Consider the following 16097-nt stretch of genomic DNA (forward strand, 5'->3'; position numbering starts at 1 on the left):
CACATTCCAGGATGTCTGGCTCTAGGTGAGTGATCACACCATCGTAATTATCTGGGTCATGAAGATCTTTTTTGTACAGTTCTTCTGTGTATTCTTGCCACCTCTTCTTAACATCTTCTGCTTCTGTTAGGTCCATACCATTTCTGTCCTTTATTGAGCCCATCTTTGCATGAAATGTTCCCTTGGTCTCTCTAATTTTCTTGAAGAGATCTCTAGTCTTTCCCATTCTGTTGTTTTCCTCTATTTCTTTGCATTGATCACTGAGGAAGGCTTTCTTTTCTTGCTGTTCTTTGGAACTCTGCATTCAGATGCTTGTATCTTTCCTTTTCTCCTTTGCTTTTCGCTTCTCTTCTATTCACAGCTATTTGTAAGGCCTCCCCAGACAGCCATTTTGCTTTTTTGCATTTCTTTTCCATGGGGATGGTCTTGATCCCTGTCTGCTGTACAATGTCACAAACTTCTGTAGTCTCTCATTTTCATATAGAGAGATGTCTGCCTTCTACTCAGGTATCCATTCCCATTAGATTTTTAAGACTATCATAAAAGAATTGATGATTATTTCTGTGATACGTATTTTGGTTTTATTTTCCCTCTAGCCTATTTTTTTTTTTTTTCATTTGGTATTTCATACTGCTACACTAAATTTTTTCCAGTGAATAGAACTGATGCTTTTGAACTGTGGTGCTGGAGAAGACTCTTGAGAGTCCCTTTGTCTGCAAGTAGATCAAACCAGTCCATCCTAAAGGAAATCCGTCCTGAATATTCATTGGAAGGACTGATGCTGGAAACTCCAATACTTTGGCTACCTGATGCAAAGAACTGACTCACTGGAAAAGACCCTGATGCTGGGAAAGACTGAAGTTGGGAGGAGAAGGGGATGACAGAGGATGAGATGGTTGGATGGCATCACCGACTCGATGGACGTGAGTCTGAGTAAGCTCCAGGAGTTGGTAATGGACAGGTAATCCTGGCAAGCTGCAGTCCATGGAGTCACAAAGAGTCAGACACGACTGAGTGACTGAACTGGACTGAATTGAATTGATAGTACACTTCAAAAAAAAAAAAATAATGAGGTAGAAGACAGAGAGGAAAACAGACAATAAATGGTAACAATCTACATTTAGACTGAGTCATCTGATCATTTGCTAAAGCTCTTCCTGAATGTTGTGGCTTTTTCTCTGGTTCTGTACTTCACATCATCAGAATCAACTTGGCTAAGGCAAGACCATGGCTGGCAGTAGCTGGAATATCACATAGTCCTTGGGAATATCCCACGCAGGCAAAGTGTTTCATAGCTTGTTCTTTGTTGGGCTGTGGATACCTTTCCTTGGGAATCAGCCTTAATTAGGCAATAGAGTGTAAGTGCTCTTGACCTTCCTTATATTACAAAGGCCACATAATCATTTCAGAAAAACTTAAAATCCTTCATTCCCCTTTGATTTCTTATTAAAAGTTGTGAGAAATAATTAATTATTCCCTTAAGGTCCTTTATCAATTATGCTGTTTATCTCTGTACTTTGGAGCCTCTGTACTTCTAAAGATTTCATTCAGTTCATCGACAATTAGTTTGAGAGCATGGATTTCTGTGTTCTCTAACTTACAGGATGTGACTTCAATTTTTATGTTGCACTACTTATTTTTCATTCAGATATTGATGTAAAATTCATTCCTTTTTCATATATAAGGTAGAATTTTACAATAAGTATGTGTGCTGCTGCTGCTGCTAAGTCACCTCAGTCGTGTCCGACTCTGTGCGACCCCACAGACGGAAGCCCACCAGGCTCCCCCGTCCCTGGGGTTCTCCAGGCAAGAACACTGGAGTGGGTTGCCATTTCCTTCTCCAATGCATGAAAGTGAAAAGTGAAACTGAAGTCGCTCAGTCATGTCTGACTCTTAGCGACCCCATGGACTGCAGCCCACCAGGCTCCTCCATCCATGGGATTCTCCAGGCAAGAGTACTGGAGTGGGGTGCCATTGCCTCCTCCATAAGTATGTGTAGTACCACAGATTTCTTAAATATATAAAACAACATGAATAAGAGTAACACTGGACTATTTTCTCAGATTTTCAAAAAATAAATAGAAAGTAAAGAAAAAAAGCTCTAGCCCTAGGACTCAATGGAAAATGTCTATACCTAGCTTATATTACATTCCTATTATACTATTATTTGTGAGTTTACTTTTGAAAACTTAAGAAAATCCAGTATCTAAGAGTGACCTTAAAATATACAATATACCTTTCTATCCTAGAAAATTTTAAGGGTGATTCCTGTGAAATGGATGCACAGTATAGTTAATTCTCTATTAACAGAAGAAATCCAAGGTTCAGATAATCTTTGGCAATTAAGATGTCTACACTTGTCATTCATCATGAATATGCTATAGGGTGGTAATTATTACACTTTTAACCTGCTGGGAAACTGCAGGAAAAAAATTCCTGAGCCCAGTGAAGAGTGGGTCCCATAAACCTGCCAGCCCTTAGATGGGCCCCCACTGAAGAAATGCATGTCAGGGTGTGAAGGGCTGATTCTTGGTCTTCAAGTCTATTATGATAGGATGATAAAGGCCAACTTGGGAGGGCGAATGGAGGAACTTGTTTCAAATGCATTTTTGTGTGCTGAGGCAGAAGTCGTATCAAAGGACTGTTCTTGTGAATCAGACTCTACATTTCTTCAATTTCTAAATCCGGCTTCACCTGTGTACCCTGTACAGCAGGCAGCAGGACTGTGTGGGAGGGAGTCAAAGCTACTTCAACCTATTAGGTTCCATACTGGACTTCCACACACAGTGCTTCAAGTTCTGAGGCAAATTAAACAATGACCTTGAACTCTGTGAGACGCTGCATAATCTCAGCAAAAACAAAGGTCAGCTCTGTGAGGAATAGTGAGCACAAATAACCTTCCTCTAAGTCCTGCCAATGGGCACTGTCCTGCCACAAATCTGCTTCCTGTTTATACACATTACAAGTGAGCACTACTGTGGATGATGACGACAACTCAATGAATGACAGCTGACCTTTGTCGATGGCTTACAAGTCCCTGGTACTACACCGACTACCTCTAAAAAGAAAGGCTAACTAACAAGCTTTGAATAATCAGATAAACAGAGGTCAGACCATGAGGATCCAACATATTCAAAGCAAAACAAAACTTTAAACAAAACAAAGCAACCTGTATTTTAACTTATTTTATTTTTTGAACTGCAGAGTTTGCAGACATATTGTAATTAGAGGACAAAATACAAAATACAGGTACTCACTCTGGTTTTTACACTTCGGTCAGTTCCAGCTTCCAACAAGAGTTTAATACATTCTTTATTTCCATTTTTACAGGCCAGGTATAGAGGTGTCTGTCCTCCATCAGCAGCATGATTAATATTAGCATCATATGCAATTAATAATTCTACACACCTAAACACAACAGTATGATTAATTATATACAAACTCGGTTTGACGTCTGAAGTACCACCTGACCAAGATATTAAAAAAAGCAAATACTGCTAGAGGAATTCTGCATCTTTATTTATTACATGAATTATTATATATAATCTCAATTATTACTGGTCTTATTATATAGATACTATTTTAAGAAGGCTGGAAGATATTTTAATTACTCCCATGAAAATTTAAAACAACAGCTTTGATCAAGGGTGAATACCTGGTTTATGACACTTCTCTGTAAACAACCTATAAAAGTAGAGTCCTTGGAATATGTTTAACTGTGCTTGACATATATATTATTTGTGGTTCAAAATAGTTTGAACCTGGAAAAGAGTCAGGCTGCTGAGTCATTCTGAGATTTTCACTTGAGAAAATAATTATAAATAGCGCAGACAGCAGGGCACCATGTGCCTCCACTATAAAAGGCAGGGAGACGGAGGAAAGGGCCATTTGGGGGAGAAAAGGCAGCAAAGGCTGTTTTGCCCCCCTGCAATGGGGCTAGTTTACAAGGAAAAAAGACACAGTTCAGCAGAAATACATTGCCCTGAGAATCAGGAAGGACAGCAATGAGGTGAATTCAAGACTTCATGGCACTTAGGAACTGACTACAGTTTGCAAAATTAGATGAGAATAAATTTAGAAAAGAGGAATAAATCATAACCCAATGAAGAAGCAATGAACATCTTTGGGTTTTTGCTCAGAGGCAGGCTTTCTCTTGGCTTCCTCTGGCAACATTCGATTTGTTTATACATTAGAAAAAATAAGTTACATATTGATGTGTATCTCATATACATTTAAATTAACCAGGCCTCCCTGCCTTTCCCAGGGGTTCTCCCTTTTTGCAAATCCATCCGTGCCTCCATTCCCATGACTGCTACACTATCCAAGCAAGTAGCCCTACAGATTGCCTACTGGCAGGAAAGGCAAAGGATAGTCCAGAAGAAGAATCTTTCCTGGAGGACTCAGAATACATGCAAAAAGGCGGCAGCAAAATCAATAGTTCTGATCAGCAATAATAAATTCAGAGTGATGAGATACATGTTCAACATGCAGAAAAAAAGTAATACATATATTAAGGATGCATTTTGAACTTTTAAAAATTCATATTTACAAAAGAATGACAGCAGTGTGAAACTGAAAAACCTTATGTCAAGAATTCTGAGATTTGTTAATTGCTTAACGCTAATTAATGTTTGTTAATGAAACATTTCTGTTCGGATAGTAAAAGTTAAAAGTTGAAAACAGCTTTCATCCTCCGCAGACTACCATTTCAGCACAGGCAAAGAAAGCAATTTAGCTATATTCTATCAATATTATTAAAATAGCACTTGATTACAAAAAGTTATCTCTCTATTCAACTGACTTATTTAAGCAACTGAAGAAATCACTGCTAAACTTATGTATATTCTAATTACAGGCTCTTTTTGATTTTGTGCTCTAACTTCTTTAAGCATGTAAGTTCCTGCTTCAATTTTTTTTAAAAATGATAAAGCAAGGTGCATACTCGAACAATTTATAATAATAAATAACGTGTGTGTGTGTTGAGGTGGTGGAAAATAGTGAACAATGAAGTGTGTAACAATCCATTACATAACCACATACACAGTTGACTGTCCATATGTGCAGGTTTCACATTTGTGAGTTCAACCAACCCCAGATGGAAAATACTTGGAAAAAAAATCCTAGGAAGTTACAAAAAGCAAAACCTGAATTTGCCACATGCTCGCAGCTATTTACATAGCATTTACATTGTATTAATACATTGTATTAATACATTGTATTAATACATTGTATTAATACATTGTATTAATACATTGTATTAATACATAATACATTAGGTATTATAAGTAACCAGAGATGATTTAAAGTGTACAGGGGGATGTGCGTAGATTATATGTAAATACTGCAGCATTTTATATAACAGACTCAGAGTATTCTCGCATTGTGGCATCTGTGGGTGGTCCTGGAACCAATCCCCCACAGACAGGAGGGATGACTTTATGTTGATAGGCTAAAAATAATCTTCCTCTTCGGAAGCAAGTTCATTCACACGAGGTTTGGAAACAGCATATTCCTCTTCTTCACTTCCCAATATACAACTATCTATTATTAAGAAGAGCAAATTTAGGATCCTCCTTTGCATTTAAATTCTCAAAGATGTTTAGTTGAATTTACTTGCCAAAGGATCTTAAGTACTAGTTTACACATTCAGCCAGAACTAAAATATATGTGCAAATCATAAAGAGGCTCTTTTCATGAGGGGGAAAAAAAGGGATTAAGAGCATCACTTACTTGAAATGTCCCTGAGCAGCTGCAGCACACAAGGGTGTGAAGCCATTTTTATCAGCAGCATTGACTTGGGCTTCTGCATTCAGCAGCAATCTCACACAGTCTATGGATTTTAATAGAAAGCCATTTTAATTTCCCACTTAGATTCACCATGAGCCAAATTCTATACAGGCTGTAGACAGATACTAACCCCAAGGGACCTCTCTCATGCACAGCTCATCTGACATTTCTTTCAGGGTCGATATAAGATTCCACAGGCTATTATGAAGGAAAAGAAGCCTCTTTCCCCCAGGATCATATACCCCAGACTCATCAACTAAGACAAGGTTTCTTTCATTTTTGGGGGGTGCCCGGGGGAAGAGTGACTGATGAGTGAAAGGAGAGTCGTATGTCAGAGAATGTTTTACCAGGTTTTTCCATCAGACAATCCCAGAAAAAAATGTTACTGGATGGAAAATAAAATTCTTTGACTAAACTGAAATACCATTCTTGGTATTTAAATAGTTAAATCTTACTTTCTGGTGTTTAATTTAATCATTAAAATGCTTTCATGTTGTGGTCATCTTAGACTTAACTCCCTGAATGAATATTAAGGAGAACCTCTAGAAAGTCACCAGACTCAAGCATGAATACCGCTTAGACCTACGTTCCACATGTTATTTACTAGACTGCATTTCTCTATATTAGAGGAAATTCCTACTGTACTTTGGAAGAAGTACTCCAAAACAGTTTTAAAATAATGAGTTCTCATACTGTAGTTCCCTAGAATCTTCTATGCAGCCCACTGGAACACACTAAAGCTCTGAAACTTCCAAGAAAGCCACATTATGTGAATTCACCAAGGATCACATGGCTTATATATGCCTACTATCTAACTTTGCATTTGCCATCAGATCATGTCTTTATTTGCACTATTGTTATGTTTTAGTATATTTGACTATAAGATTTGCTTTTTAAGGAACAAGATTAATTCCCCAACTTCATCAATATGTCGTGTATAGTTGCACAACCTCTCAGTTCTCTTAAAAAATTCAAATAACTATAAATTGGTTCTAACTACAGAACAATTTCAGACCCATGATCTTTCCTAACTACTAAAACTTTCCCTCACTGCAGCATATGCTAAAGCCCTACGGCTTTACTTTCACAGACATCAGCCATTTCTAAGAGACAAATTAGGGCTATTTTGTCCTGGCCAAAGTGATCACAGACGGGGGCTTTATTCAAAATGTGTTTTACAGTTACTAGACCCCAAACTTCTAGGCACACAATACATTTTACTGTGCATAAAACAAAGACAACTTTTTGCTAGCTGCAAAATTTTACATTGTTACTGAACTGTCCAAATTGGATTTTTAAATGTTTACAAAACTTTAAATCATGTAAAAAAAAAGTTTTTTATTTCACCTGGAAGAGAAAATGTGAAATAATAATTTTGCTCATAATAATGGCTACAGTGCTTTTAACTCATCATCCTTTTGCAAGAGGGTGATACAGTGAAGTAAGAAGGTACCATCTTTACCTGTATGTCCATTCTTAGCAGCAGAATACAAGGCAGAATGGCCATCTTCACAGGAGTAATTAATGTCCAGTCCTTCTTCATTAAGCAGCATTGATAATAAAGTGACATTTCCCTGGGCAGCAGCTTGCTGAAGAAGGGTGGGCCTGCCAGCCAGGGGGGCAGGACCACCACTCATTAGCAAAGGGGTTAGGGAGGGTGACCAGCCTGTGGGTTAAAGTGACCCTAGTTAGAGAGTAGGAGCAAGGATAAGAGACAGATATTAACCATTCCTTTCCAAATTACACACACACAGACACATGAACACGTACCCCTAGAGGATTAAGTGGTTTCTAATATGACCAATCTGTTAATATTTACTTTAGCATACATCTGTACTGTTATTTCAATCTTATATCTGTTGCTAGTTAAATTAATATACATAGTGACAAATTATTTTTAGTTGTCAGTCTTGTACAGATAAGTGTTAAAGTGGTGATTGGTTTCAGGAAACAAGAAGGCTATCTTGTTTTAAAAGTTCGAGCTCCTCCTCAGGATTCCAAAACAAACTGAATTTTAAAACTATGCACAGATTTTCTCAGTTTTGTTATTAACTGAAAGATATCTTTAGGCACAAGACAGAAATAATTCTAAAAAACAGAAAATTTCCTTTTTTCTACAATGTTTCCAAGGTACTTAATTTATAAATTTTATATAAACCATTGAGATGGACCAAATACCATGAAGGAATATTTACATTCTTTGAATTCCCTTATTTGGGAAGAAAAATAGTGGGCGGCCAACTATTAAGTATTAAGAACTAATAGAAGCACAACATACATAGAATATACCAGCACAAATACTCAATACACAAAGGAAGACTATATCATCTGGCCATCTTCACATTTTGTACCAAAAACTTTTAATCAGCTAACAAAACAGGACACTCTACCATATAATTTTAACAAAAGTCATAAGAGTTATCATAGTTAGGATTTCTCATCAGTATTTAGCAGCTTTAGAAGAGAATCTGTTAAGTGTGTGAAGTCGGCTGCATATAGCATGGAAAATTTTCTGAATTCTTCCTTGATCAAAAGGCTGTAAAAACAGTAAAGTAAAAATGTTTATTTAATGTAATATATAGGTATTTAGTGTATTTTAGGCTTAAATATAGTTAACTTTCAAAATAAGTCATTTTTCCTTCTTCCTTAAAATCTGAAAGTAAAGCCCCAAAAATCTGAAAGTAAAGTTGATGTGTATATGGGGGTATGTGTGCACATATTCACACCTGGGGTACACTTTCTACATCTGTCTAGTAACAGTCTCTGTAGTTAAGATACAATGATAGACCTTTACTATGCATCTTTACTACCTCGGTACCAGGATAATATTCTGAGTACATGGGTGTTATATTAATACATAATAAACTTATCATTGAATCTTAAATTACTGACCTTAAATTATTTCAGTAAAGATTTAAAAGGTGAATATCAAAGTATTCCTCAGAACTTTAAAAAATTCTTCAGAAAAACACCAAAGCAGTTTCTACAAATGAAACTGACTGCTTATTAGAAACTGGATATTACATCTTCAATTATTTGGATCTCTGGGTAATTTATTGCTTTTACTCAGACTATAATAACATTAAAATTCAAATGCTCATAAAATTAGATATTTATCTAAACTCTATGATATTTTCCCATTGATATTCATTAGCTCTTCTTACAAAAGTAACATTTTTTACTTCATACTTACAAGAAGGCTCCTCTCTGGTACATTTTACCTTTTGTATTTTCTTAAAAACAAACAAAAAAACAAGCCCACAAAAATTAAATCAGTACTTATTAGAAATGGATGATAAACAGAGAAATTATAAATACCCAGGTATGAAACCTGGACTGCAAAGCAAGCACAAAGGCAATCCGAGGGCACTGGCATGTGCTTCTCTGTGAACAGGAGGGACCACCCCACACTCTTGCTTGTCCAGCTCCCCCACCTTCCTTCCTCCCAACCTCCAGCCCCGTCCCCTCGCTCCCTCAGTATCTCCAACTCAAACCGGGGGTGGGGGCGGTCCTCAGTTCTCCATATCCTTTTAGGAATATGAACAGGTACATATTAAATAGTTTGCCATTCTTTTGAGTTTTGTTTTCATTTTTGTTTTTTTTCAGATGATTCTAGCCATTTGGGACAATTAAAATATAAATATATTTTAACTGTTTTTTTATGGAAATATTCAATTATGGATATAATTTCCTGGGAAATCTGATTTCTAATGCTAAGCTATCTTAAAGACAAAATATTTTATTCAAAAATTTTCTCAATCTTTAGACCACCCAAGAATCTTATAGTTCTGTAATATAAAGACTCCAGAAGAATATATATCAATTCTCTTATTTTCTTCTTTTAAATATATTGAAAAAGTCTTTAAAAATGAAAATCGCTTTATAAATACCAAGTATTCTTAAAGTTAAAAATTCTTAAATGTATTCTTAAGTACATTTTTTATCTCCACTACCACTTCCAATTTTCTCCAGGCTCAGGAAGCTTAAATTACTATAATAAATCCTGTTATAAATATGGGAAAAATAAAACTTCACCATGAGACTTTGTTCATGTGAAATTCCCCACAATGATCAAAATTATAATATTTAGTTGACTGGTTAAGTAATGGTTAAGTAATGCCTGAACAGACCTGCAGTCATATAGCTACTTTAATGACCCTAGAAAAAGGTCATTCAGCTACAGTGTCATATGCAAACATTAGTACAAGTGAGCATCTTGCAGAACATGCAGTGATGAAGGGAACAGACAGAACGTGCAATAGCAGAGGAGTTGAGAACAGCTTCCGGCATCAGCTTCAGAGTGTGGAGAAGGTTAATCTCATTCATAGCTCAGAGGGATCTCATTTTCTGACTTAGTCTTTAAGCCAATCAAACATGGAGAAGAATATTTTTAATGCATGTTTACCTACGGAAAAAAATCTGAACCAAATCAAATAAAATGTATCAAACAACTTTTTTAAGAAAAAGGAAAAAAAAAAAAAATTCCAAGGGTATGGAAACTCAGTTGCCCGGAGTGATTTTTGGTTTAGGCTTCTGTTCATCTAACAATTAATGTGTCCGTGTGACAAGTTCAGGAGCAGCAAGAAGTTCTAATCTGTTTGGAACTTTAAATTCTAAAAATTTTGAATTATTTAAATTTTACTTAAATAATAAAACTGTTAACACTTGGCCATAAAGTGTTATTTAAAAATTTTACATTTGGCTCTAAAAGGGCTAACTGAGTTAATGTACAAAACAATTCATCAAAGTGATATCCTTTGTCATTGCAATTCTCTTCAGTGCTTTAACTTAATCATAATTGTTTATCATAGATATAAGCTGATGTAGAAATGTAGATTTTTAGGGTTTCAAAGATAATGGGATCTAGAATTCCAAGAAGGGAGAGGTAGTGAACTACTACTTGAAAAATTCAACAGGCAAGTTTAACACATCTTTTTGGTTTGGAACTATTATTACTTTTTTGGTTCAGTGCTTTCATTTTTAGATGAAAAAACTAATGACTCAGAGAGAATCTGCTCTTTAGGGTAATACCTAGAAAGGAGCAGAAATGGACTAACACTGCCTCTTTACACTCAGCCCAGTGCTCTTTTCACCACTGACCCTGGAGCACACATCCCCCAGGTATTTGGGAGGTGCATGTGTCCCCATTTCCTACTCTGATCATAATGACACTAGTAACTGTTGACCAGATGAAAACCCTTCAATGAGCCTATGCTTTGGAGAGGTACATGCTCACCCAGGCGAGGCAGATTAAGAAGCAGGATGGAGGGCACTCTGGTGTTTCCCAAGTTGCAATGGGCATGGCAGCCAAAAGGGGGGCATCTAAGTGGAAAGAGAGTTGAAATCTTCTACCTTATTCACAAAGTTTCTGTTGACCTACATCCACAGCTGAGTTAAACACCCCAACTATGCAACTATAATAACATTTCTATCTCCCCTAGTAGACTGGATGTTCGGCAAATGCTTGCTGATACCTAAACAAATTCCACTGCCTCCTTTTTCCTCCTAATAAACTATACCTTCTAATCAAATGACATGGCAGGCTGTTATGCCACCAAAGGTAACCTTGCAGTGGTCGAACTGCAAAATCAGAGAAGAGAAAATGAGGAACCAGTTTCATGGATCTTCTGTGACTGCTGTTTCTTTGGTTCTACAATTTATTCTCTCTTGCTTTCTACACACGAGCAAGGGCTTTTTTTTTTTTTTTTTCAGAGGAGCTATGATTCTTTTATCCAAAATCCTAGACAGGTCATTTTGGTGAATATACAATGGACTAGAATTCTATGACTCCAGAGGTTAACTTACATGCTGCTGACAAAACATTCTTCAGTCATGGATCCTGATTTTAAAGCTTTTCCACTGAAACCAAAGGGCTCTAGGAGCTGAACCCTGGAGCACAGTAATGACCCAGGCAGCCACTGGCAAAGCATCAGGGTACAAAGCAAAGATGGCTTTTTTTTTTTTTTTTAAGTGAAAAAATTTACATATCACAGGAAGTGTTTTGTGTTTTACAGTCCATGCATTTACGTCAACAGCACTGCCAGGGCTCCAAACATTTTTGGAACTTGTGTTCTGTGAGTACCTTAGGTCCATACAGCACATTCTCTGATGCTCCTGAATAGTAGCAAAAATTCCTCCTTTGAGGGTAGATTTAACTTGCTGGAAAAGGGCCGTGAGAAAGGCCATCCAGTTCAATAGTACCATTTTGGATTAAAAAATAAGATATCACAAAGCAACACTGAAGTCAATTCTAAAGCAAATTTTCAAAATACAAGCAGTAATAGTACCTCTATTTATTCATCAGTCATGCTGCTCTAAGCTCAATACCACATTCTTTGCATGTTATGATATTAAATCCTAACAGCCACATTCCCCAATATGCACAGCATAAGCTCCATATGAAGGATGAGAAAATTTGCTCAGTTCAAGAAAAATCACCCAAAACACAGAGCTGTAAATGCCAGAGCCTAGATTCCAATGCAGACCTAACTAACATCAAATCCATGCTGTTTTCAATTTCCAATTTTGCCCCTTAATGTATGAACCTAACATCTCAAGGAATTGACTGTTTAGGAGACAGCTTATAACTGTAACAAGCAGTCTTGTTACACTGCTCTCACTACCTGATAATTAGCAAGTACAGTGCTACCTTCTTTTCTTATTTCTATGCTTCTCCCTAAATCTTAAAAAAAACACAGCTCAAATCTTCCTTTAATTCTTAAAAGTTCTCTCTCATTCAGATCCAACAGCCTCTGCTAAGCACCAACATCCTGGGGTAGAGAGACCCTGCAAAGTTCCATCAAAACTTTGGCACTGTAACATTATTTTAGAGCCACTTTTAGTCAGTGAAGAACTGCTGCTGCTGCTGCTGCTAAGTCGCTTCAGTCATGTCCGACTCTGTGCGACCCCATAGACGGCAGCCCAACAGGCTCCCCCGTCCCTGGGATTCTCCAGACAAGAACACTGGAGTGGGTTGCCATTTCCTTCTCCAATGCATGAAAGTGAAAAGTGAAAGGGAAGTCGCTCAGTCGTGTCCGGCTCTTAGCGACTCCATGGACTGCAGCCCACCAGGCTTCTCAGTCCATGGGATTTTCCAGGCAAGAGTACTGGAGTGGGGTGCCATTGCCTTCTCCACAAATGCCAATAAAAAGCAATGCTTCCTTTAGCACTATAAAACAAAAAGGGAAAAATCTAGTTCTTTATCAACTCGTTGTTCAAGAGTCCCAGATTCAGTGACTTTATGAACCACATCTGCAATGGAAACCTCCAATACAGCCCACGTGCTATGTCACCCATCTGTGCTTAAGTGTTAGCGCTAAACAAAGTAAAACAACTTTTGAAGTAAACTTTGAATAGAGGTTTATAAGCACACACACTATTTTTGAGGTTAAAAAAGGCAACACCAAACTGATATTAAAACATAGAATATACCAATTACAGAACGCCTCTAATCAATTTGATAACCCAAAGTAGACTGTAGTGTTAATAACTACCTGAAAGCATTCTTTCAAATAAGCCATCTCTGAAGGGGTAGAATTGAACACATGCTGTCTGGAGATGGCTAATAGTGAAATCTTGTGAGATAAATATTTTATAAGAAAGATGAGTCTTTCCTCCCATGGAAATGCTTCAGTTTCTCTAAATTAATGGTCTCCGTGTGCTCCAAACCACTGCTTTCAGGTTATTTTTAAAAGAAGAAAGCACTCAGCATAACAAAACCGCAATTCATATAGCAAGATGAATCACCATACCCTGGAGCCTTCAAAGAAAATCACACACAAAAAAAAAAAGAAGGGAAAGAAATAGAAAAAAAAGTATCAGATTAAAAAAAAAAAAGTTTTAAGGCAATGTGAAGGAAATGAAGGCAAGTGAGAGAACAGGCCACATTCTTAAAGAAGGATATAACATTTCAATCCCTTTACCTGATGCTGTTACCAGGAGGCTGTCAGAGGCACCTGCTCTACGGGATGAGGCACTAACAGGGTTTATGGAAGAGCGAAAGGCAGTGGTGGTGGGAATGACAAGGGAACTTTCTGAACATGCAGGTTGGTTCAGTCCAGGGGTTTCAGCAGGCCAGGCACCCACCTGAGATGTGGCCAGGGCTGAAACGGCACAGCCTGCGGGTGCCACAGTTAAATCTATGGATGGTTTTGGTGGCAGCTGAGGGGAGGAAGATTTAGAGAGATTCTCCTCATTTATTACCCTGTTCCCTTGTGGCAAACTGGAAGGAGGCGAAGCCACAGTTTTGTTATCAGCTTTGATCCCTGTGCTGGAGGCCCTGCTGCTATCCATGATAACCTTGAGTTGGGGGTGCGGTGGAGAAGGAGTTTGGGAGAGCCCTGGCTTTTTTGGAGGGATGGGAGGAGGGTTTCCTCTGTCAACTCGGGCCCCACCAGGAGTCTTTAAACTGGTTCGACCAACCGGGGGGTAGGTGCCAACGTCCCCCGTGGGGGACGCTCCAGGTCTCGGGGGTGCTCCCGCCGGGGGGCTTGTAAATCTCGACAGTGCTTGGGTCACAGTATTCCGAGCAAGCTGTTTGGCCACTAGGTTGTCACGACTTGTAGGAGAGACTTCTCTGGATGGAGGGCTTTGGGTGGTGTTTCCATTTTGGTCTGGGTCATTAGCATTACTGCCCTGAAATCGAAATCGAGCCGCTTGGATGCGTGGGTTCAGACCCGGATGCAGAGGCGCGCTGGCACTCGGTGAATGTAAACTGTGCGGAGGCGGTGCGGGCGTGTGCCCGGAGGCCGGGGAAACTGCACTGGGTAGTGGGCTTGGGCTACTGGTTAAATCTGGTGTTGAGCCGGTGCTCGGTCCATTTTCCTCAATTCTGTTTGCACTTGGAGGTGGGACAGTGGGCAGAGAGGAGCCTATCAAGTCACCGTGGGAAACCTGCCTCTCGATACCCGGTCTGACCGAGGCGGCACTGGGGCAGGCATTCCCCTTGGCACCAGCGGAGACTACGGGGCTCCCCGTGGCAGGCTTTACGGGCACGGTCAAAGGCAACTTCTTCAGGGGCTCAGCAGTCTCCACCACTAGGTCTGTCTGGCACGCAACAGATCTTGTCATTGGGCCTTCTGTTGCCACAGATATGGACACCAAACGTCTATCTTTTGTCTTCCGGGGGAGGGAGAGGCTGGGTTTGCTGTCATTTCCCCTTTTCAGCTGCTCGATCATCTTCTTCATCTTGTCTATCTCCTCTTTGAGGTCAGTGGTATGTGCTTCTTCTCGGTGCAGCTTGGCACGAAGCTGTTCCCGCTCCGTGTCAAACTCCGAGAGCTGCTTTTCCATCTGAGCTTCCATTTCTGTGCTTCTTCGTTTCTCCGTGGCGAGTTCCTCCTCTAACGCGCTGGTCTTTTTCTTCTCCTCTTCCAGTTTGGCCATCACCTCTTCCAGCTTCTGGGCCTCCTCTAGGACTTTCCCGGAGAGCTGCTTGCACTCCTTGACCAGCATCAGGACCACGTGCTTGTTCTTGCCTCGCTCCTCCTCCAGGCGGGCAGCCAACTTCTTGTGCTCCTGCTCAAGTGCTTGGAGCTGAAGCTTCTCCATCTCCAGCTGAAAGAAATGCACAGGACAACCCTGATTAATAGGCAGAGGATTCTTTTCAGCCAAAGATGGGGAGAGATTTGTATTAAACTTTATAACAACTGTATGGTCTGGGTTAGCTAAGGTGCGAGATTTCTGAAATGAGTTGGGAGATGATGGATAATATTTTAGAGACTCATTAAAATGATAAAATAGATGTTAATGGTTTTATAAAAAACATCTCAATCATAGCAACAGAAAAAATTTTTAATGTAAGTGAACTATAGAAAAGGAGAAGGGTAATTTGATGCTTCAAATCACAACACATAGTTCAGAAAGGTCTGCTTCTGTAAAAACAGAACTCTGGTAGAGAACTTTTTATTTTTAATGTTTAATGCCTTAGAATTACTAATCTTTGAGGCACTGTAAAATGAAAAGTGCTGAAAACAGAGGACTTCAGTTAAATTCTAAACTCCTATACTTGCTAATCATATTACTTAGCTTTTTTTTTTTTGGCAATCTACTTTGAGGTTACAAGTGAGGATTTGCTGGAAAAGTCATGTAAAATCATATATGAAAGTTATTTTAACTCATATATAAGAAATATTAGAAATATAGTCATGGGACTTCCCTGGCTGTCCAATGGTTAGGACTCTGTGCTTCCATTGCAGGAGGCACAGGTTCCAACAGTAGTGGGGGAACTAAGATCTCAAATGCCATGTGGTGCAACCAAACAAATAAAAAATATAATCAGTATCAGTGAATCCCAAGTCTGACTTCCTCTC

General features: G+C 38.8%; 1 protein-coding gene across 1 annotated transcript in view; it reads right to left on the minus strand.

The window, feature by feature from the left end:
* CTTNBP2 (cortactin binding protein 2) overlaps positions 1-16097 on the minus strand; it is a 164568-nt gene that overhangs the window by 70719 nt on the left and 77752 nt on the right. Inside the window, exons 3-6 of the mRNA XM_010831224.1 lie at positions 13710-15342; positions 7250-7453; positions 5731-5830; positions 3258-3408 (exon numbers count right to left, since the gene is read on the minus strand). Of these exons, the coding sequence (XP_010829526.1) occupies positions 3258-3408; positions 5731-5830; positions 7250-7453; positions 13710-15342 (2088 nt within the window). The remainder of the gene's footprint in view (positions 1-3257; positions 3409-5730; positions 5831-7249; positions 7454-13709; positions 15343-16097) is intronic.

This window comes from Bison bison, unplaced genomic scaffold, assembly GCF_000754665.1.
Source record: "Bison bison bison isolate TAMUID 2011002044 unplaced genomic scaffold, Bison_UMD1.0 scf7180017864525, whole genome shotgun sequence".
Lineage (NCBI taxonomy): Eukaryota > Metazoa > Chordata > Mammalia > Artiodactyla > Bovidae > Bison > Bison bison.